This window comes from Ostrinia nubilalis, chromosome 18 (genome assembly GCF_963855985.1).
Source record: "Ostrinia nubilalis chromosome 18, ilOstNubi1.1, whole genome shotgun sequence".
In the NCBI taxonomy this organism is placed as follows: Eukaryota; Metazoa; Arthropoda; class Insecta; order Lepidoptera; family Crambidae; genus Ostrinia; species Ostrinia nubilalis.
The window spans coordinates 9653119-9678635 of record NC_087105.1 but is presented as its reverse complement, the minus strand read 5'-3'; the positions used below and the strand labels follow the sequence as shown (position 1 = coordinate 9678635).

General features: G+C 35.8%; 1 protein-coding gene across 2 annotated transcripts in view; it reads right to left on the bottom strand.

Annotated features, from left to right (window-relative positions):
* Positions 1-25517, bottom strand: part of LOC135080706 (hypoxia-inducible factor 1-alpha-like) — a 133584-nt gene that overhangs the window by 24437 nt on the left and 83630 nt on the right. For both annotated transcript variants that reach the window (XM_063975421.1, XM_063975420.1), the window contains exon 7: positions 16562-16706. In XM_063975421.1, coding sequence (XP_063831491.1) covers positions 16562-16706 — 145 coding nt within the window. The remainder of the gene's footprint in view (positions 1-16561; positions 16707-25517) is intronic.

Here is a 25517-nt window from a genome sequence, read left to right as displayed (position 1 = left end):
GAGTTCGTGAGCGTAGTAAACTCTTGGTAGAACGTACGCTGGGTGCGGCGTTCGCGGGGCAAATGATACGCGCGCCGAGCGGCGGCCGCGGCGCTACAGCGGTGGCGGTGACGCGCCCCACATAGGCATTATGCCTAGCGACATAACCTGGTGATAAATTTTCGAGGATCGCCGCACCGTTCATTCGGCGAGCACGCGACGAGATAGCCGAGTTCACGGCGTACCGGCGATGTAACGTGGCCCGATCACGATCAGGTTAGTGTGGTGCCACCGGCAATTGAATGATATCGACCAGTTAGTTATTGTTGACAGCAATTAACTTTACGATCGTGTATTGATACGAGAGCGCGTACGGTGAAAGCGTACTAAATGGAATTGGAAACCTACCTACTGGGATGGGAGCGTAACCCGGAAGCGTAGGAATGTTTTGACAGCGAATATACGCAGTCTAGATGAAACTGAAACCTAATTCGAACGGAGTAGACAAGGATGAACGAAGTTATTTTGGTAGTTCGCTCCTGAAGAGGTTAATGAACTGAGTATAAACATAGCATTCAGTCGCTGAAACGGACGTGTTTCATTTTCATTATTGTGGTTAATAACTTTTGAATTATTTCCATAGCTTCATGGATTTTCTGAAGTAAGTGATGCCTATTTTCCTTGTTACAAAAATACTTCACAGCAGCTTTCTCAATCAATTTTCTATGAGAGGAAAATATACATATTTCATTCATACAATATTTCAAAACATACACACTTAGCAAGCGTGATAATATTATAATGTAAGTCAATTCAAGTTTAATCGGGTGCCCTCTTAGACGCATAACATTTTTCATCATAATTTAGTTTGGTATAACAGTATTTGCATAAAGTTTTTACGCATAAACTTTGATATGCATAGTTTTCTAAATGCATAATGGTTTCTTAGGCATAATAATAACTTTCTCTAATTTTCAATACCATAATTTAAATAATCATAAATGTAAAGAACATAATTTTTATATACATAAAGTTTGTTTTTAATAAAATACTATAAACATAATTTAATTATTTATAACATTTAAAGTCATAAATATTGTCTATAAGAGCAACCAACATTGAAGAGTAAATAATTATGTATTTGTGATGTTGCGAACGATCCTCCTTCCACTTTTATACTCTTTCGGCCTATAGATTTGCAAAAACTAAATTATGCCGTCCCATTGTCAGAATAGATGCAAGTCGGGCAGCCATGCAACCGAATATGGACCCAGTTTAATCAATAAACACATCAATAAAAGATGTAAGAATAATTATAAAACGATAAATCATCGTTTTATGTCTCGTTTAAATCGCAACATAATATCGAATGAATTACCTTCTAAAATTGTCTCCGCATACAAATTCATATCAATCAATCAATGAAATCGTTTTTAGAATGGACTCATTTTCATAGTGTTCAATTGGGTACTGGAATTGGCTGATGTAACTATGTATAACGAGTCGCAATTGTTCGGGAGATGAATCTGAACAGTAACTGGATAACTGTTATCCAGTGGACTAGCGGAGACGCGTTAATGTTCTAGAATTTAACCGAGCTGATCTGAACCACGTGCTAATGGACATTTGCCAACGCTCAAAAACAACACGACGATAAAGGAATTTCGATATAATTGATGGGAGAAGCCTGGAAACGTTTTTAACCATTAAATTGTTTTTAAAAACAAAGGACTGTATCATATTGCTGTACCTTGAGTGGAAAGACCTAACGAGGAAAATCATTGCTATTGCATGCAATTATAAATTATACCAATGCAAATAACACAACAGTTAAAAGTTCGAAACAAACAACAACATTCAACTTTGATAACTATTTTAGAACACCAGACAAAACAATTCGTAATACGGTGAAAATATTTACATTGTCTTAATCCTAATAAGCAATTAATTCGGCGTCATTCTAAAGATACTTTAAGAAATTGTCCACTTTAGTAAAGTGGTCGATATATTGGATGAGGACTCCAGTCTTAGAGTTGGTCATAATGATAAAACGAGAAATAACAAATATTGTTTCCACAATATCAGTGTAATATCTGCAACCATCAACGTGCTGGCCGCAGTAACGAGGGCTACACAATCCGTCGGATTGGTAGATCGGTCATATGATACGTTTGGCGATGAAGCCGCGTTGTTCCACAATTTAGCCGCGAAACCCGACACCCGCTCTAATGGACCCTGCTGTGTTTCTGCTTCACAGATTCCAGCTGTAGATATTACTTCACTCGGTTTTCTCAAAGAATGGCATAAATCTATACAAAACTAATATTATCAAGCTGAAGAGTTTGTTTGATTGTTTCAACGCGATAATCTCAGGAAGTATTGGTCCGATTTGAAAAAATATTTTTGTGATGGATATCGAAGAAGGCTTCATAATAAATTTTGCAAATATGGGAATTATAATTCAAACTATTTTCACGCATACGAAGTCGCGGGCACAGCTAGTATAACAATATTATTAACACAGTTCCAGATATAGTAGCCGAGGTATTTGTCACATAAAAGGCAATAACTGAACAAGATATTGAAATAAGAATTTTATCAGAATACTCACATAAAGCAAAATCCTTTCCAAGGAGATTTTCTTGTATTAAATATTCAACAAGACCCGATATATTATACCAGATCCTCACCTACGATAAATTTTGTATAAGTACTCCATTGGATGATACTCTCAGAAATTTCGCACACGGACTACGGAGCCCTACGGGGATATAGATGATGGGGCATGCGCGGGGGTCTATTGCGCGACGTTGCGAAATTACAAATCTGATGAAATTTAGACGAAACGAACAATATCCAGGTGAGAAAATTATATTTAAGGAAAGGAAACAACAACGAGGATATGCAAATATCACAGTATGTAAAGTGGTTGACAAACAATAACGTGCATTATTTTCCTCATAAACTTGGAATAACAGTTGAAACAGTAACTTTGAGTATTAACTATGAAATTAAAGTATACCTGATGCTACTCACGCAGCTCGTTTGAGAACAGAATCTCAATCAACTTCTTATGGTGTACGTGATAGCTTGAATGTTGTCGCGAGACCCGTTGGATTACTTTTCAACTTTCGTTTCTGTTGTACTGGCACACAATTTTGTCTTGTGCAATGAAACGAAACAAGTTTAGCAATTTCTACAATGAACGCTTAAAGGCAATAAACGTAGTAAATAATTTAGTGCAGACTACAGCAATGCATGATACGTTAGTGAAAGAACAGTCTTATTATCTATGAGTCATGTTAAATGACCAAAACACAAGGTAAAACGTTTGACACAGTATTTTGCGGTGAGGAAGGTTAATATTTAGATTTGCTAAAATCCGAGACAAATAGGTACGATCTAATATTTGATAACTGAATAGTTCCATTCCAGCAAATACTGGATGACACAGATGCAAGCCAGTTCAACCACGTGACTTCAAATCTGTTGCTGTAGATTGGTCAATCGGCATCTCAGCCGCAAGATGCGGTTCGCGAACTGCAGTTCATTGTGCAATTAGGGTTTAAAGGAGAACAGTTGGTTTGCGGTCGTTGACCCACACACACCCCACCCTCCTCATTGCTGGCTACGTGCTACGTGACTGCAGCGGTGTTGCGCGCTTCTGACGCACCTTACATCAGTGTGGTCACGTCATCGAAATCCGTTTCGGGGAATCCATCTAACGTCAGATCAAATATAGCAAGGACTGTCGTTAAATGTGTAATACAACTAGGAATTATTAACCTAATTCACTTAGCGTGAAATTCAAAATATTTCACAATTTCATCGAGTCGAATCTGAGATCGTTTTGAATTTATTTTCAAACTGAGATACCATCAATTTCAAACGACAATTTTAGACTCCATTCACAAAAATATAACGAAGGGTCTTGATTACACACCGATACCGTTAAATGTCCCGGTGAACTTCAGCAAAAAAGGCAAAAAGAGCCGCCAACAGGTTCTTGTTACATCATTATTGTGCTTGCGAGTTGTTTCGCAAATATAAAACTGAAGACGATGATTAAAAACGGCAAATAAGTATGTTTAAGGTAGAGGAAAATTATTTTTGGAAGGAAAATGACGAGACAGCCTTGGGAATTGTTCCATCAAATGAATATCATGTAAATGGGACAGGTTTTTATAACATACTCACTCGTACGAGTATTATGTCACATTTTGCAGCATAATTTGACATTTTTGGAAAAAGAAGACAATACAATTAGATTTTAAAGATTTCAATAAGTATGAAATGAAGTAGACATTTCCTAGAGGATCTTTTAAAGTTAAAACTCACATCAAGACTTGATGATCATGGCCACAACTACATCAAACCCATGAGTGCTTTGATCCAGTAAACAATTTACAAACTGTCTTTCATTTGAAAACTCATTCCACAATAATATTTTGAGTAACTGTCTCAACTAACATACAAAATTTATTCATAGTTGAAGTTTCAACAACTTGTTTGAAGAGTTCTTGTACACAAGCATGTACAAGAATTTCAAGACGTCAGAATGTTGAAATTGATTTTCCTGAAGTGAAATTATAAGTTACCAACTGTACTAATTAAAATTGACGGCCGAATAATGTCGTCGACCTTCCAAAAGCTCGTTTAGTAGTCCAAAGTCGTGAGCTTATTAATAAATCAATTGGAAATGGAATTACTAATAGGAATTCGATCGTTCGTAATAAGCATGTAATATCTCGTAAGGGATAAGACGTTAACGTTATACAGCAAGCCGTTCGCATCAGTAACGACAAATTACCTCGCTTTCATCGAGGCTGCTGAAAAGGAAAATTAAAGAAATATATTCTTGGAAGAGAAAAATCCGTTAAATTTAATGGCACATAAATTAGAAATGGGTCCACGTTGAAGACGCGTTAGATTTTACGAATATCCCAAAGGATAGTTTATGAGTATGACCAAAATATTTTAGGTAGAATTTAGGGTTTAACATAATAATAATCGTGGTAAAAGTAAAAAAACGTGATGCGAAGACGCGGATTATAACTTTAAAAAGTAATTAAGAATACTTGTCTGAAAAACAATAAAACTTCCCAAAAGCAATTAAGATGCGGAAGGTTTAAATGAAACCTGTTTTATCTATCGCGGAGCATCAAATGAATTTTGACGAAGATCTCTGTAAAAGAGAGTGAATATTCTTTAATAAGACGTCAAGGCCTCTGGAGTCGAGGAGCGTACAATAGGACCAATTGACGTCATTGACCCTCCCGCGCTCATTCGCGTCGCAATCTTCTCATCTAAATAAAATCAAATAATAGACCAGGCCGTCCGCGATACGAAACGGGATCCTTTAATGTCAATCTAGATTTCAATGGCAGTACCTACCGCCAAAGCTGTAAAAGTTTCGCAGAGAAATTCCCGGTTGAAAACAAAATGGTATGTGAAAGTTTCTGTGCGGGATAGTTCTCGAGTGAAAGGGGTGCACCCACGCGCCCCATTCAAGCTGAATGCGAACTGCAACAGCGTACTACTGTAGTAGGAAGAGGGGGTGAATGAACTGGGGTGGTAGGTGGGCATGCACTCGCCCGTTGCATAAACCGAGCGACGACCGCAGACTTGAACTCTATGCAGAAGCGCACGTGCATTTCAGTTGCAAAATAATTCACGGTAACCGTTCTAACTTTGCCACCCGCTTGCTCCATTTGCTACTAACACTATTTGGCATTATGCAAATGACATTATCGGATATTTGCTAACCTATGAACAGGGTGAGATTCAGTAATCTGTAAAACAAGATTCTTCATAACTTTGCAACCTTACTTCGAACAGTGAATGATAAATGAATCGAATACAGTATTTTGAACCGATAAACACTCTTTGTATGCAAATGAATGTGCATTCTAATAGAATATTACAACACAATAGAAAAGTAATACACTTCATCGAAGTGTACAGCGTCCATCTGCATTCATTATGGAAGTGGTTTTGAATCAGTTAGTGCTTCTTAAACGATACTGATGTAATAGTCTGGAGTTTAGAAGTAATTTTACGACAGCTTCAGGATTCCAATTTGCGTTTATTTTGAAGCGAGTTATTATACTCAAACTCGTTACGGTGGAATAATAGCCTGTACTCCTGTTGCGAGGTTAATGGTGTCGGATCATATTATTTTGGCTTTATGGGCAGTGATTTTACGGCAACGATACACGAAAGGTGAAGAACGGCTGAGGATTGGAGTCAGTGACGTAGACTGCGGAGGCTTGACCTGCTGACTGACGTGAGCCGGTAAAGTTTTATGATGACGGTGCACGCAAAGCTGCGGAAGGAAAATAAATTTCTGCTTCGTTGACAGTTGACGGGAATTCGGAGAGGCCCTTGTTCAGAAAGAAGTGCCCAGCTAGACTATACTTCCTATCACAGTTTTAATATTAACGGATAGCTATCCATTCTTCTCACTCAAGAGTTAGATGCTAGTAAGAGCCACAGTGATAGATTAGCTCAAAATTACGAAAAGGTTTTTTTTTCTAGATGAGATTATTAGACTGGTAATATGAGAACATTTTAAAGAAACATAACTGCTAGTAAGTAACTTGAATAGCGATGATTATGAAAATCCCGTGAATTCTTATACAGAACTTGGGGCGAAGTGGCCTAGCCTCCGTATTCTGGGTAGTCTCAAGCAAATTGTCTCCTTGAGCAAAGATTTGGCGGAAGCCAATTTGCGCCTAATCAACTTATCAAGTTCTCAATACGGAAGGCAACAATTTGGCTTGTGCTAAGCTATGAACGAAAACCGGCAAAGTGCGAATTATACTTATCTACAGTCTACACCTATTAGGTTCAAGTAAACTACCTTTAACACCTTTTGGCGCAGTCGGGTAAAAAGGAAAAAATAAGATTTATTTACAAATAATACCAGGCTCAATGTGCTCTTTTAAAAAGGTAATTTTAAAAGCAATCATAGCTAGAGATGTCAAGTTCAACTAGTGAATCGATCTGCCAACCTGCGTAAAAGAAAATGTAACAAACAAAACAACCTCTCGATCCCTAATCGATTAACTATGACAATACCTATCAGATATGACCTAGAAAAGGGTGTGATTGTAAAGTGAAAGGGTTTATAAGGTACTGAGATCATTAGCATAGTGCAGGGCACTAATTGCTATTGATAAGGCGTGGCTAGATTGTATCGCTCACACAGATGTCGCATTGACCCACATGCGAGTCACGATGGAGCATATGAGTCCAGGTGTAGCCCTGGCTCTAAGGTCTAGAACTCATAGACTAGACTACATATTAGGAACACCACGGCTTTGAAAGTTCACAGGATTAGAACATCGAGTACCAACTCATGATTGTATGAAACTGAATGAGATGGGAATTTTTGAAGACGAAAGATCAACTTAAATATTTTCAAAAATATTAACAAATAATATAAAAAGAAATGTTATTTCATCTGACAACAGAAACAGCTGAAGAAGAGCGAAAAAAGAGTGTGTTTAAGAAACATTTGGCTTTCGTTTCGAGGAAAAAGACTAATGACATGGAGTTCGCGACAGTGATCCGAGTTCACCATTAAGTGTTTGTCAACCTGTCTCCTGAATCCTGTATGTGTATCTGAAACTAAAGTAATACGGCTTGTGCTTCCGCGAAGAAGTAGAATAAACTTACTCGAAGTTTATTACTTCCCTCATCAGAGGTGGAATTGTGTAAAGCAATCGTAATCATTTGACAGTTCATAACGTACGATAATGTCAGTTAAACAAAGCGTTTGACAGAATAATCGTACGTTATGAACTGTCAAATGATTACGATTGCTTTACACAATTCCACCTCTGGTCATTGTGATTAATCGAGCTTTGGAGTATCGATTCTTAAACAACGATATTGTTGCTACAGAAATTTCGTTAAACTATTTTGTTGTCCTTCAAAAGTGGACAATGACTGTGATTTATTAGACTCATTTCATAATGAAATCCTTTTTATGGACACCCTATTTAATAATAATAGCAACTTAGCGTCCACCTAAGGTGCCTATTAATTAAGAATAGATAGCCATAAACTGTAATAATGTCACACACGACCTTATTGTGCACTACAACATAATAATTTTAATAAACGCTGAAAATAATGCTGACTTTATTGAACATTTGTAAGAAGAATTCGATATTGAGTAAGGTTTTCAGTAATATTTGTCGCTGTCGTCTAAAGTATTTCTGTGATTTCATGTTACAGGCTCAGCAGTTCTGAAATGTTCTGGCGTACCGCAATCAACTCCTGACAGGACAGTTACAAAAAAATACAGACAGTGCGGAAAATATGGATATCGTCCTGCTATGTTTTGTGTAAGGAAAAGACGGAAAATAAGTGTGCGAAATAGAATCTCTTTTGTTCCTATTAGATTCTTTCAGCGGCATAAACAACAAGTTTGTTGGTGCCATGCCAAGGAGAATGAATAATAAAAAAGTAAGTTACGCCTATTGATATTCCCTAATCTGATTTGTCAACGTTTTCTTACGTAAGAAACATTATCACAGATTGACCTGATCGAGCAAGCTAACTCCGTAATTGAATTACGGACGAAAGGCTATAAATTAACAGTTAACTTAAGTTTCTAACTAATTCCGTCTCTACAAGAATTAAGCTTGATGTTTGTATAAACTTTGTTAATCCACTGGAGTCACGAAAAACAAGGTCAATTAAGTAAAAGTTAAGTAAATATAATTAATTAACGCATTATTACATTTAGAAAAAAAAAACATAGTCATTAACAACATTAGGTTCTAAAAGTATTATGATATTACTCAACACTGCTGTACATACGGACGGGTATACACCTACGTTTGAGCACTGTGATTGGATTACTAATGTTTGGCCAAAAAACGTTTCCCAAATTATCACATCGCAAACAACGTTTCGCAAATTTTCATTTGGCAAATTCTTATTTGGCAAAGCAACTTATTGCAAACTTTTAATTCGCAAATGTTGTTTTTGGCATATTATTGTTTAGCAAATTATTGTTTGGCAAAGTATGGTTTGCCAAATGTTTCATTAGGCAAAAATTATTCACGATAAACTATTTACAAAATAATTTGATTGGTGCATAGAATGGATACAAATTAGCTTGTGGTTATTATTTTTGTTTAGTGGGTAGTTAATATAAAATTTTTTCTACATTAATTTCCTTATTTCATTCTTTTTATCGAAATTTCCAAACGATTCATTAACAATAGGGGTGATTCTAGCGCTCGGCGGCCGCTGCCGCGGCACGCTTCGCTCGCCTTCGCGCATTAAGGGTCACTGTTCTAACCTAACCTAACCTACTTTTTGCAACCATACTATTTCCTGCAATGTTTTACATAAAATTCTTGTGAAAACCATGATCATGTGCCTTATACTTTGATTTGTGGGTAACGGTGGGTAAGTATGTGAAGTGTCAATTTGACCAAACAAATTATTTGGGATATAATATTTGGCAACATAAAACATTTGCTATATAAACATTTGCCAAGTAAAATTTGGCCAAATGATAATTTGACCAAATGAATTAGTTGCGAAAAGTACAGTTGCTAAAAGTTCATTTGGGAAATGAAACTTTGGCGATAAGTTGTTTGCGAAGTGAAATTTGGCGAAAAGTAATTTGGCCAAACGGAAGGATACCACTGTGATTACATTGATTGAAATAATAAGAAAATTGCAGTACGAGTACTAATAATCTGAATGCTTATTAGTTAACAGTGTTGGATTAGTGCAACTTATAATTCTACTAATACCCACTTACTTCAGATTTGCAGGCTTGTCATAGCTGTCAAAAACATGCAATGTTTATCTGCTACATTTTGGCTGTCAGTCAAATCAGACATTTCACATTCTCCATCAACAAGACCTACACTGATCATTTTGGTTGTCAAATCAGACTTAGTACATAACCTAGCCAGAAAGATAGAGACCTACTTCGAATCCATTTCAAATTCAATTCTTTGCTCACCTATGACTTTAAAATTCTGGACTTTTTCAGATGTCTGAAGACCCAAAGTTGTATATTCTTGTACATTAAAACCAACTCTACTAGCCAGAGTCAAGGCAGTAAATTATTTGTTCTTGTTAATTAATACCAACTCCACTTTACAGGGACATAGCAACCATCTTGTCTCCGATAACCCCGTGGCTGCGCCGGCGCACTGTTTCGTAATCAGCCAGTCAACAGCGATAAGATAAACTTTCCACTTAGTATGTGCAATTAACACCCTGTATCTGTTAGGTTATATCCATTAATGTGATAATATTTTCGCTTCCGGACTCACTATAATGCTAATTTAATATGCTGTTGAAACATTGTTAAAGAAATAAAATAAAATAAATTACTTATTTCATAATTTCATTAAATAAAAATACTATAAATAAAAATTTTATGTTACATTATTATAACTGTTTAAAAATACTTCTGATACTTCAAAAGAATTAAAAACAATCTAAAAATAGGGTTGACAATCAGCCAAATATCGTAACTACGTTTATTATACACACGCTTCCCGATTGTCAACAAGTTTTAGTATCACACATCATGATGTGTGAAAAATCCCTAATATATTTATAACAATAATATTTATTTATACCAAGATATTTTATTTGAAAAACTCGATTGAGCTCATTGGGCTGTCCACGCTGGGTTGGATTTCAGTCTTAAATGAGGCACGTGATTCCATTCCGAAATTCACATAAAATAAATATAATTTGCTAATCATAATGAGTTTTGTGTTATCATAGCATGAATAGGCCTTTACTGTTTATTTTGGAATATCATGATATATTTGAATTTAATTTTACTATTAATTTTAACCATTAATTTGCATTTAAATCAAATACAGAGCTTCCTATAGGGTTGGCAATAACCCAACTACATTTGCTGTACGAATAAATTATCGTAATAACCAATAGTAAGTACCACATACAACTTAAGTCAGAACTGTGTCAGAAATATAATCAAGTTGGCCAAAGGATGGCCCACAGAGAATATAACAATAAATGACCAGCTGCCGTCAGCTGGGAATATTAGAGCTGACGACGTGCGCAAAAAGTTACAATACATTCGAAGTATAAAAGCCAGAACATGTTCGGGAACTTGTTTGAGAGATCTATGTAGGGTCGTTACGAGCCAGGGGATTCAGGATTCTGCTACTTTCTTCTTATCTATAAACGTATAACCGTTTTTCTAAAAACCGACTTAAGTACACATTCGAGAATGTATATCGATTGAGTTTTTTGTTCAGGTGATTTGGTGGCTGTAGGTTTAATTTAAAAGCTCTTGTCATTAATAGGCCTTTTGAGGCTATAAAGTTTATGTTAATCGACCTAACATTTAGGACCATAATGTAGACCAGCTCTGACATCATTGTATTGATTTTTCTGTTGTGTAAAAATAAATACGTTTAGGAACTACTTACGTAATAATATAACTAGCTACTTGACTAGACTCAACATTTAACACAATCTTCCTGAAAAATATACTGGTTATCTCAGTGAAAACGGTATCATAACATCAAAAAAAAACTGAGATAACCCTGCACAGACTGATAAAGAGGCAGACAAACAACTTAATAAAACTGATTAATAATTGTTGATAAAAACATAATATTTCGCACAGAAAATGTGAGTTAATTTTTAAAAATACCTTTTTATACAAGAAATGAATAAACAAGCGATCTTATTACTTAGTTACTTGAGTGTATTTATTTTTATGGCAACCCTAGCATGTAATATTAAGACACAAACTTGGTTAAACGTTATTATACTGGCAACACGCACGCCATATGTAAATGAGGACAGGAACAGAAATATAATTCAAATGTTGCTGTAATCGGCACAATAAAATTGAAAATTTAGCAAAAGTACATATCAGATGTAATTTATGTATGTTGAGAATAAAGAGATGAATTCGGGCGGGCTGTAAACCCAATTCTTGCAGGCGAAATTAAAGCGAATGATTCGAAATGCATTGTAAATATAATTTACAACTTTATACTGGAATCTTAAGCGTACTGTAAACATTTTCGAAGTGTTACGGTTGAATTCACGTTGAAGCTGCATGCATTTAATGAAATTTTATAAACAAAACCTTTTCACATGTCTATATCTGTAATTGTTTGACAAACAAAGAGATAAAACTATGTGTGTTGTATAATATGATGCTTGTATGTCCCAGAGCTGATAGCGTGGCGTTATTTCATCAGAGCATTCCACGATAGTGCACATCGGCTGATAGATATTGAACTCTGAACCTATCATCCTGCCTACTCAAGACATTTTCTGGTTTAAAAAGTCGATAATAATGTAATAGTTACAGATAGATCGATTAATTAAAATTCTGTGATTTTTTTGCGTGCTTCATTTTGCCCTCGATCGTGTTACATTAGGTATGCTCATAGTCTTTATTTCAGTTTTAAAACACTGTAAAAAACTTTCTTAAAGCAAGTAGGTACACAAAATATTTATTTGAACATTAATGTATTGTCTAAGTCTCATGAGCTGTCCCGAATTAATAGAAAGTAAAAAATAACATTACAAAGATTTTTTAAGTCTTCGTAGTCGATAAGCGAAAGCATAATTTAAGTAATACCACAGGAAAAAACAATTCACAGACAATCACAAATGGAAACGGCCAATATGAAAAACAACCTTATAAATAACGCGAATAACTGACAAAGTTGCTGGTGCTACTTATTACGAAACTTTGGAGTACATTTTGGCTCGTCTTGTAATCGTGCGGGTAGAAACAAACATGACTGTGATATCAACAAAACGCCCTTGAACTTTCCGGGTAAGTAGGAATTCGTATCCGAAATAGGAACGGAAACAATAAACTGAGATTTATATCTTAGGGTCCAGGAAAAAGAAAAACGTAGAAGAACCTCGTAGCAAATACAGTCCAAATTCAATTTAGAATCTCAGTCCCAGTTCAACCAGCAAAAATGAAGGTAAAGGCGACTCAGATTATTCATTGTTGGTGGAATCCTTATGCAACACGATTTAAGATAGGTACTACTGTTTCGCTTGACATGCCGCGTCGTCTGTTCCTGAATTGTCACGTCACAATATTAATAATTTATAGTGGAAAGATTCCAGTGACTATTTTTGCACACGGAGTGAATTTATGTGTCTCAAAGAATCCAGGTAAATAAACGACTGATGTAAATTACCTGTCCCCTCAACAATTTTTAGAGAGAGAGCCAAAACACCAACCGTAACGACACAGTCGGATGAATGTGATAGCACTAATTCGATTTTTAAAAATAAAATTTTACACGCGAGTGCTAAGGGTGGGCGGTTATAATGGCTTCAGTTCAGAATTTTCGTTGTTTCTATGCTTTTGGTTAACTAATAAGGGTATAGGCCGCTAAGCAGCAGCTCCGACCTTCCGTCTTAAGAGTTTACTTATAGGTAAGTAATATGAAACGCTTGTCTTATCACGCCAACTGTGTAAGCGCTATTTGCTATTGCAGTTTTATCTCGTATGTCATGTCATACTTATCAATAGCTCTCAAGTACATTAGGTGAGTTTGTGACTTAGTAATAAGGTACCTACCGCAAATGCATGACAGAATCAAGTTGGAGAAGGTTATGTTTGCGATGGAATACTACTGATTAATCATACGGTATATTTTTCCTAATAGCCACAACAAACGCAAAATAATTAAATCCTAAAGTAATTTTAAAAGTAGGCAGGTATTCGAGAGAATTTAGTGAACAATTTAACATTGAAACTTTACAACTCATTGGAACATAAAAAACAGAGAATCCATTAAACAACGCGCTTTCGCCGCTGCCGACTTATTTCTTGTTTGCGATGAAAACGACGGAGCCGCGAAGTTATGGCTCCCTGAAACGGCACCATAAGAAATAAAACGAAATGTCAACGACACTTCGTAGGTTACTCACTAATGCTACGATTGAGGAAAACAATTTCAGTGATAAAGTTCAGCAGTTGCATTTAATAGAATCCTCTATTTTCGTTACATTTATTATAATCAGTTCTGACCAACAGTTTTTCCACCCAAACTCCTGAACCACTTTTATGGATTCTGATAGAAGTAAATATAGATTGGACCTCAGAGAAGGACCATTTGTCGTAAAAAAACTTGAAGGGTGGCAATAAAAGTTTGTATACCCATCATTTCTCAAGTTATGGATATGAAAATTCATGGCTATGCGTTTTGCGGAAACAAAAAGAGTGTTTCAGAATACATTAGATTTTATGATCTTGTTTTATATTGAGGGACGATCTGTGATACAAATTTTGGAAAAGACCCCAAGATTTTACATAAATATCCACTTTATTTACCTAATGACTTCTTTTTCATTAGGGATATTAAGCCTTCTTAAAGGCCTAACATAAAATCCTGGCTCAAGTAAGATGTTTAACCTAATTCAATTATAGAGTACGAAGGTAATATTGCTAAAGAAGATACTTTTAATTATATGTACGTACCCGTTTCGACTCGTGTAACTCCAAAATATCTCTAACATCAGTAATATATTGTAGCGTTTGTGAATATAATATAACAAGCGTAAAACATAGGGTTGAAGCAAAGTTTAGCCCTGAATTTTGTTTTTGTAACGTTGTCCAACGTCCAACTTTAGAGTGACTTGGAACAATACAGAAAATTGCCCTTGTAATAGACGGTAAAATTTTAAAAGTTATAGCGCCAAAGTTAGATCGAGTTCATGAAGCCTAAACTTGTATCTGAATTTAATGGGGCATTAATTAAAACTTTGTTCAAACACAATGAATAATCGGAAGTTTATCTATTGGAACGATATTGTATTACAAAAGGGATCTTCAAAGGGTGAAAGACGATGTTATTGAATCTGTGAACGCCTAGTGTCTTATGTCAGCAATACAACGAACCACATATCGTTTTGAACGACATCGTCGTTGTCTGTGCTTTGAAATTCGATTCGATATAACATTACTGTTTTGAGCGTAACATGTAAAAGGTGAAGGGATCCAAATATGACACTCGTATTGTCTGCACAATAGGTGTTCCTATTAATAGAATGAAACTGCCCACTTTCATTCACGTCATAACGTCAATATCATGAATACAATGAAGGCAACACAATTAGTGTTAATGAAGCTAATACGTAATGGGCATACAAACACAATGAGTAAAGCGTGATAGTGCCAACTGATGGGCGTAGCATTTGGTGGGAGACGCCAAAGCGCTGCCCCTGACACGCAATCTAGATCGCCTAAGCCTTGTACTAGTGCATCTGTTGCGTACATTGTTTTTAATCGGTTAGGAACTCATTGGTCTTGCCATAACACAAACAAATAGTTTACAGCCTAGTGGAGTCAAATAAGTCGGTATGTAATGCGATTGATGAACTTAAATAAAACTAACTAAATATTACGAACAAAACTTGACTCACGAAATAAAAAACAAAGCAAATTTGAAAGCCAGAAACGGTAAAACACGCCATTTAAACACGAAAAGGAAAGTCCAAAGGTGGAAACAGCTTTGTAAAGCGGAATAGTGTAATATTGGAATTTTCGGAGAAATTATTACGAAACCGCAAGTTCAAAGTCAAAGGCTTTTCAGTCATTCCTTTACGGGCTACCGAATTACCGATCGGTGGAAAAGTGATATTCCAGATATATTGGTGTTAAAGAGTTAAGCCCTTTATTCCTTACCTATAGGATAATCCGATTTGCAGCAAATCAGCTTTTAATACGTCGGTAAGAACTAATTAGATCAACACATGGTTTCTTACGAGTTGTTGTATAAGTCCTTCTAACTAAATGGCAAATACCAAGCATGTCAATTCATCCAGTTTGATCTGGACTTTACCAGAAATACTATCTTTATCGTCCAATTGATTTTGGTCAGTGGCAACTAGTATTTTAGGCTTTTTAAAACTCATAGAATCAATATGGTCACTCGGACGTAAATCATTCATCGAATACCAAAGTAATTGCTACACATAAAGACGTCCTTGACCCAGACTATGGACATGACCAGCTTTACATTCCTAGGCATCAGAGCCGGCCCAAGGATATTAATTTTCATGACGTCTACGCAGAACTTCGTAATGAAAGGGAGGTATTTTTTGCGAATCTCTTTCATCTTATTAGAAGTCCCGCGGAGTCGTTTTATTCTAGATGAGCTGTTTTATTATCAAGATCAACAGATTAAAGTATCAAACAAGTTAAGTTTTTCAATAAAATGTGAGTCAATTTCTACGATGGCAAAATAGCATTGTCATGAAAGCTTCTTAAATTAATCCCGTTATCGAATTGGCAGTCTCCGTAATGAAAGTGTTCATAAACTAAAAGGTGGCCAATTTAGATAAGGCTTTTGTTTACGACAGGGCGTAGGTAACCATTATGTATGTAGAGAGAGTTATGGCAGACTAGTTAATTAACTTACAAACAATAAAAAGTACTCGAAATGATACTCACCTTCATCCGTTCCAATCATAATTCATTTCTTTTACCAATTTTAAAACAAATTCCTGAAAAGTGCTCGTTGCAAATATAATATCATTAACGGTAAAATCTTAAGACTAGTCTTACCTTATGATGTAATTGACGCAGACCACGCTGACAGGCTTCTGCTGCTTGTCGTTGATGACAGTGGCCTGGGTTTGGACCCAGACGTAGCCCCCGGACTTGGCCAAGAAGCGGTACTGCCCAGTTTCGCATTGCCCCTTCGAGAACACTGCAAAAAAAGCAAACTTTAGTCTCAGACCAGAGTAAAACAATATTTTCTGCAAATAGGCTTTTATGAAGCCATTTTACAGATGTGAGAGAATTTGCTGGTAGAGAAGAAGTATTATTTTGCAATTCAATCAATTGGATTTGTTTGTGTATTGTAAAAGATATGAATAAAAGATGTGTAAACATTTTCGAATAAACACATTTGCGGTCACATTCATTTCAATTGAGTCAGATTTGATAAGGATTAAATGTACCCAATAATCCAAGTAAATGATCGTTGCCAATTTTTCACAATTTTAATTTGCCTCGTTTATTTATCACTAGCGTATTTCGCTTATTATAAGCGATTTACGAGCTATCGTAAGTTTGAGTCCAATTAATTGCGAGAACTTTGGAAACTCAAAAACCGCCAATTGCAGGAAATAATAACTGTTATTTACAATTGGGCCTGACCTTTTCAGAAATCGAATCATTCTCCATGGATTATAGGGCAATTTTAATTGCTCAAGTTTTTTAATTGATTAAGATGTAACAACAATATTAAACAACAAGAAGTACCTATAATAACTAATACGCTATCTTCCGTGAAAAGAGATATGAGTTGGTATAATGGTTAGGTATAGGTATGAAATAGAAAGGACATTTTCTAAGGATATTCAGCACCATTGAGCATTAAGATAATTGGTAGCGTTCTCAGAATTTCTCCAGATTTATTGATTTAATGAAACTACAGTACAGACTACTTTAGGATAACAGCTGTGATAATAACAGTTTATTCTGTAATTTATAAAGAAAAGATATTAAACTTAACGAGGTCGCTAGTTTAATCAAATTATTCTCTCAAAGTACCCAGAACTACTCTTACGCAGAACCCTAAGCCAAGCCCAGCGAGGGTAAAACAAATTACAGGAGTATTTACCGGGCAACTCCCGGAAGACGGGAGTTCAAATACGCAGGGAAACGAAGTAGGGAATTCTTTATCTCAAGTCGGCAGCGTCGTAAGTCGGGAATTCGGGATCCGCGGATTCGCCGGACATTTCTCAGGCATGACTTTGGGTTATTTCGTCTTAGGGACACGCTTCGTTTGACATTTATTATCCTTTAGATTAATAGGACTTGTATTGTCATCCGGAGTGAATTGTCACAAAATATAGCTCAAGAATGACAACCTAATTTAGTCTTGAAACATCAACTCGTTATGATCTTTTCAGTAAGGTTTTAGGTACAGTAACGGTCTTGAATCTTGATACATAAACTCATTACGAACTTTTTAGTGGGGTTTTAGGTTCAGTAAGTGTTCACGTAAGCTACATCTAAAGGTAAAGTGATAAAGATTAACGACTATAGCATTTGGGGTTTAATAAGAACTGATCCCGAGGGCTCAGTTTGTTCTCCGCGTAAGCTGCTCTTTCTTTCAGGATATATTGCTCTAATAACACCAAACAGTGTTAGAGGGTCAACGGGAAAAGTCGTTCGTATTCCGATGCTATCATTGTTTTCATTCAATGTCCCATTAGCTCCACATGTGGGTAAAATCACGCAATATTCAATATTGGAGATATCATGATATTGGAAGGACAGACGACAAAAGGAATAATAGTACTGTTTCCTACAACAAAGTTGTATACGGCGTAGAATTTTTGGCGCGTGACTGTAAGTGACTTACGTTGATGATGATGAGTGATGACTGAAACTTCCCTTTAGATATTTAATCTAATCTAGATGTATTCTAAACACTTATGTCTAAAAAGAATAGCCGACAAGCACAAGATGTAATGTTTATTTTATCATCTTTAGCCACAAGAGTCGTCAAAACGTCTGATGAACTGAAGAGTTTAAGTATAAGAACGTAACTAAAAAAAGCATAACCCTCCTTCTAGCGCAGTCGGGTAATTAAACTATAATTTTACTATTAAAAACAAACACGTGATGCAATTAATAGATTGACAACAACATAATAATAAGCAAGCATACTAGGACTAGTTCGTAAAAAAAGACAACGACATCTAATCTAAATAAATCATCTAGCTATTTACCATGAGCCAAACAGGTCTCCGACTATTCTAACCACGCTCTATGCCAGACAGAGCAAACAAAAAATACTTTATGCATGAGCAAGGTAGTGTGTTGTTTCAGATATAACGTTTGATAAATCTCTTCCATTACGATCTCAATGGTTCAAATTTGAATCGAAATACTTTCGATAAGAGTAATTTCATGCTAATTCTAAAGCTACCAAGAACAATCAGAGTTCAGAGATATCCTAATTCGGCGAAGATGGCCCCAAATCGATACCTTTGTATAGTTTGGGCAATGGACATTCGACTTGAAAATTTCAACCCAAATTCTGTACATTTTCAGTTAAATTAGCCATGAAAATTCCGTGTGGTGTGTGTACGTGATGTTCATGCAAAAATATGAATGCAAAATGAGTTACAAAACGTGAATTGAGAAATTTAAATTGTGAGAGAATAAAGACGTGTGTGTTCTTCGCGTGTGTATTAGTATTAATATAGTTGCGGCACTTTGTATAGGTACCTATGTGGGTGTGAGGGTAAGTTTTCTCGTGTCGTGTGGGTATCGGGAATAACCGAACCGTAAAGCCGAGCCTAAAAGCCAAAAAGAATCACGGCAGCTAGATAAGGCCAGTCCTTTATCTACGATTGCCGCTGCGGTTGCGTGTTCTAAAAAGGTTAAATTATGTGAAACGCCTGAAACAGGGCAGGTCTGCTGCTTGGAACATCAAAGAAAATTAGCGTGTTTGCTGCCACACACGAAATTTCTTATGTAAATACTAATAGAGAAAATACGCAAAGGATTTTTTAAAACATAGTAACCTATTTTGCCAGCGTCAGTTTCGGCAAAATACAACTAAGTGCTGTGATGCGTATTTGAAATCATTATGATGGAGTTAAATATTCATCTGACAAGATAGATTGGCTTAAGAGACAAATTAACGTTAAGTCAATTAAAAGTATCATGTTTGTTGAAAAATAAACCGTCTAACACCGCAATGTCCGCAGTCTACTTTATGTAATTGTGTACAATTACATTTTAAAATTGTTGGGTGTTAGCCAATTTTGCAGCTAGCAAAATCAAATAAATGAATACCACATAGTACATGTGATTCATGTATATAACTCTAAATTCCAGCTTTGACAGAGATATTTTAAAAAATTTCGCCGAGCGGCTTGGCAAAACAGGTAGATCCTCTTGAAAAAAATATTTATTTTCGTTCTTATATCAGATTCGAGACGAATGACCAGCCGTGCTGTATTTTTGATGACCTCCCTTTTATTTTTACGTTATACAATAGCTATTAGTCTAAGATCCCGCTATACAAGGACCTTCACCGAGATGCTTATTTGATGAAACATATTTTATATTCAATTTAACATGTCAATAATTATATTGCTTAAGGGTTGCCTAATAAATTTCAGTCCAGGATATGATTAATTAATCATTAAAAAAAGTTTTATTTTTAAATATTTCATCGGTTTGATTATTAAACAAACTCCATACCAATCGAAAGTATGAAGCCCATAGAATATGCAAACGTTAGGTTGCCTATTCTTTTCCAGTCATAACTCTCGGGTTGCCAGGTATAAACAGGTAAATTGATAGAGCATTTTGCATCGGTCTGATAATTTAATCAAATATAAATGAAAATAAAGATTATTTCATTATGAACACGGTGGTATAGGGTTGCCTGCGAAAAATCAGTCCTGAATGACGGTTGTCGAATTTTGTAAAGTGAAACTAAAACTGAAAGGTGACATTTTTCGAGTAGTTGGCAACATTTGGGAAAGACGAGTTGTATGAGGCGTTTGTGTGTCTTGTCAAGAGGTGTCGCTTGGGTGAAGAAATTTCTCCAGTGTTGCCATGCTTTCGGAGATTTGGTCCAAAAATGTCGAAAGTGGAAATAACGACTTCCGGTCAAAAATTTGGATGACGCCTCCTGCAAAAGAGTCGTACAAATGACATTTGATCATTTTCATCTCGATCACCTGGCAACACTGGCAGCTACGGGGAAAAGTATTTTTTTTTCGACATGGGTGTCTTTAAAGTTAAGGACGGACAGAAGGAGATATGGCAGAAAAAATCCAAAAATGGGGTTTGGTCGGTTATACGACCCAGATTATGGGAAAAATCCGAAAATTCAGAAAATCAAGATGGCGACTGAGTGAGCGGTCATTTTGTAAAAAGTTTCAGATTTCTGATTTTTCAAATGCATTTTTTGGGCAGTTGGCAACATTTGGGAAACTCGAGTTGTATAGAGCGATTACGTATTTTGCTAAGGAGTATCGTTTGGAAAAACAACATTTTCCAGTGTTGCCATACTTTGAAAGATTTGGTCAAAACATGTAAAAAATGGAAATAACGACTTTTGGTCCAAAATTTGGATGACGCCTCCTGCAAATAGGTCAAACTAATGACATTTGACTATTTTTATCTCGATTACCTGGCAACACTGGCAGTTACGGGGCCACAAAATTTTGGGACTTGGGTGGTTTTAAGGAATTGTTACACGGGATTGGTTTAAGTTAGAAAAAAAGTAAAAATGGGTTTCGGCGCGGAAAATGGTCTAGATTAAGCGAAAAATGCAATAAGTATGGCAACACTGGAAAATGTTGTTTTTCCAAACGATACTCCTTAGCAAACTACGTAATCGCTCTATACAACTCGAGTTTCCCAAATGTTGCCAACTGCCCAAAAAATGCATTTGAAAAATCAGAAATCTGAAACTTTTTACAAAATGGCCGCTCACTCGGTCGCCATCTTGATTTTCTGAATTTTCGGATTTTTCCCATAATCTGGGTCGTATAACCGACCAAACCCCATTTTTGGATTTTTTCTGCCATATCTCCTTCTGTCCGTCCTTAACTTTAAAAAGACACCCATGTCGAAAAAAAATACTTTTCCCCATAGCTGCAAGTGTTGCCAGGTGATCGAGATGAAAATGGTCAAATGTCATTTGTACGACCCTTTTGCAGGAGGCGTCATCCAAATTTTTGACCGGAAGTCGTTATTTCCACTTTCGACATTTTTGGACCAAATCTCCGAAAGCATGGCAACACTGGAGAAATTTCTTCACCCAAGCGACACCTCTTGACAAGACACACAAACGCCTCATACAACTCGTCTTTCCCAAATGTTGCCAACTACTCGAAAAATGTCACCTTTCAGTTTTAATTTCACTTTACAAAATTCGACAACCGTCATTCAGGACTGATTTTGCGCAGGCAACCCTATACCACCGTGTTCATAATGAAATAATCTTTATTTTCATTTATATTTGATTAAATTATCAGACCGATGCAAAATGCTCTATCAATTTACCTGTTTATACCTGGCAACCCGAGAGTTATGACTGGAAAAGAATAGGCAACCTAACGTTTGCATATTCTATGGGCTTCATACTTTCGATTGGTATGGAGTTTGTTTAATAATCAAACCGATGAAATATTTAAAAATAAAACTTTTTTTAATGATTAATTAATCATATCCTGGACTGAAATTTATTAGGCAACCCTTAAGCAATATAATTATTGACATGTTAAATTGAATATAAAATATGTTTCATCAAATAAGCATCTCGGTGAAGGTCGTTGTATAGCGGGATCTTATACTATATATTTTGAACGCTTTTAGTAGAAACGTAGGTATAAGCTATAATGTGCAGTGAAAGATAATACCTATGTCTGATATGAAAAGTAAGATAAATTTTTTTCCAAATCAAGACTATAAGCCTATAGACTTAAGATTCCTAAAACGCTATACAGATTAACATTTCAACAAATACATTGTATTACTGTTGGTATTACATAGTTTAGTAAATGTACTGAACGTGCAGGTCTTATTAGAGATTGTTCATCATAAAATAGCGTGTCCCACTAGTAAAATAAATTTGCTTAAGCTAAGAAGTTTTAGCAAACATTCCACTGAATTTATTTTATACATAGACTATGATAATAACATTAAAACTTGCATTAAAATAATTTTGAGTAAACATCAAATTGCTTTTGTTACATGAATTAACGGTTGACTGAACGGAGTAATTCTAGATAATGATATTTTTAGCTACCTTGTTACAAAAGTATACAAACAACAACACATTGGACTACACCTAAGCATAATTTTGTTGCAAAATAGCTCCTAATACAAGGCACCACAATGTTAACCTTTCCTTGATGTGCCGTCTGTACCCAAATAATTAACCAACGTAGAAACACTTCGAGGGCTTCCAAGTTTAGTTCATCATGAGTCGTAAACTCAAGACGTGGAGTTAGAATTAAAGGATTTCAAACAAAGTTTGTTGAAATGGGATTTCCTAATAACTCGCAGATGTAGGTAAACCGAATTGTAACTTACTTACACATATTTTAAGGAAGGCGCTGAACGCAGGCCGCTACCAATCGGGCAACATTGAAAGCATTAGAGGAGGCCTATGTTCAGCAGTGGAAGTCCTATGGCTGAGATGATGATGATGATACATTTAAAACTAAGATCAGGGACAAATATAGTCATAGCATACAAGATGAATGATATACAAATTCTAGATAACCAAGGTCTTTGTTGGTTTCTAGATCAAGTCAAACTACACAGTGATAAAACAATTATCAATGAAAGGAGTCCACAACAACATTATTGTTGTAATAAACATGCGAGTGCTCTTACTGCGTACGATGAAACGTTGTTCACTTAACCTAATTCCTGCGGTAAAAGAAATGTGATCACGCGAGTAGAACGATAAAGCGAAATTGTTCATTTCCGACATTGTAATGCTGAATTTCAAAGAGCTAGTAAGTATTACCACAGAATAGTAATAAGTACTACGTACAGAAGTTTTACTTCGCGAAGGTATTTAAAAAAATGTATGCTCAATGTCATTAACAATATGGTGTAATTTAGCCTGTCTCAAAGAGTCAAGCACCATTTTGTTGACAAACGTCAGTGATCGGCACTGCGCCGAAGCTATAGGGCCGACTTCGGTAAATGATGTGACGTGAGATGCCAAACTGCGGAAAATGGCGGAGGAAATACATGATTTAGCATGAATTATCATGAATAATATTAACTATTTAATTACCTCTCAGTGTCTTGAGGCAACTTAAAAAAGTACATTCTGTGTTTTTATTATTATTTAGGCAGTTAGGTAAATACTGCACAGTATTTAGTACACCATTTTCTTTATTTTCTTTCATCATACACAAGAATACGCGTGCGTGAGTCAATGTTCGCTCGTATGTGAGGCCTTGTCGAATAGTGTCCTGTAGGTGGGCCATCGTGCGTGTATTGTTTTCGATGTAAACTCGCGGAGATGAACAGGCCTGGTATTACTCGGAAAGGACTTAGTAGTTAATAGTACAAAGGAAAATTAATTAAAGATCCTGATGCTCAGGAGAGAGAAGTTTACTTATTATTAACCCCGTATTAATGTTAAACTGTAATTAAAGCAAACCTTTGACAGAGTTTCGAAATAAATATGTGATGAACTCGTAATAAGGGTTTTCACGTATGAAACATCCGCTAGATGGCGGGACGTGGATGTGGGGTCTGACTGCTGCGTGATTGGTGGATTTTGACATATTTGTCAATGTCATGTCAAAAATAACCAATCATGCAGCATTTGGACCTCGCGTCTACGTATTGCCATCTGGCGGATTTTTCATACGCGAAAACCCTCATTGCCTATCTATTTATACAGCCCCCATTTTTGTAAAGGTAAAAGATTTACGATGAAGTTTAGGTTGCCTACTTCAGAAGAAAACCTTCTCAGAAATAGTATTTTAATACTATAGTCCAGTCAAATTAGACATGAACCCTGCATTAATTCGCATACAGCTGAAAATTGGTACGCATGTTCGGAGCACCATTATGAATTAACTGTGAAAAGTCCACATCGATCGGACATGTGCTAAAAAAAAAATTCAAGGTCAAACTTAAAAAATACGGGTTTTTGAGATTTTCAGCTAAACGGTAAATTTTATCACAAAAACATGTATGACAAGGTTTAAGATCATACTATTATCTATAAAAATTGTCTATACACTTTCTCCTAAGAGTCAGCGTTTCTGAGATTTGATGATCAGAAGAGTCAAAAAAGTGTTTTCTTCATAACGGTCTTGCACATAAATCCAATGTGATATCGCCTCGTGCCTCGACTCAGCATTGTATCATGATGTGTTGTCGACGTCGAATATAAAATAATCAACCTTAATGTCGTCTGTCATCTTTAATTATCGAAAAATGGTTGCAACTTTGACGAAGGACTGCACCGTGAGTTTCTAAGATACGAAGTTTTCGTATTTATTATGTTTAAGAGCTCTTATATGCACACGTCACTACTCTACTTCTAACTCTATGGTCACTCTTTTAGCCCGACCAAGTTAGACAGTCCAGGTTATAATAATTCGCATAGAGCTGAAAATTTGTGTGAATGTTGAGAACACCATCCTAAATGAAATGTCAAAAGTCCCCGACGATCCGTCATTTAAAAAAAAAGTTTTCGAAGTCCCAAGTTTTTTGCATTTTTGGCCAAGTAGTAAACTAATCATAAAAATAGATAAAAAATAATAGTAGATCATAAAATTATCTATCAAAATTATCTTTGCCCCTTTTTCCTAAGAGTCACCGATTATGAGGTAGAACGAATCAAAAAGTTAGTTAAGATGTTCTAGTTATATGCACATGTTTCCACAACACCTATGATGGTTATTTGGCGCATTTTTTTTACCAGGTTTCCTCAGTAGGCCTTTTTTAAGATGTATTTGTTATCCTGTTCAATTCAAAACTATTTTAATAGAGTTGA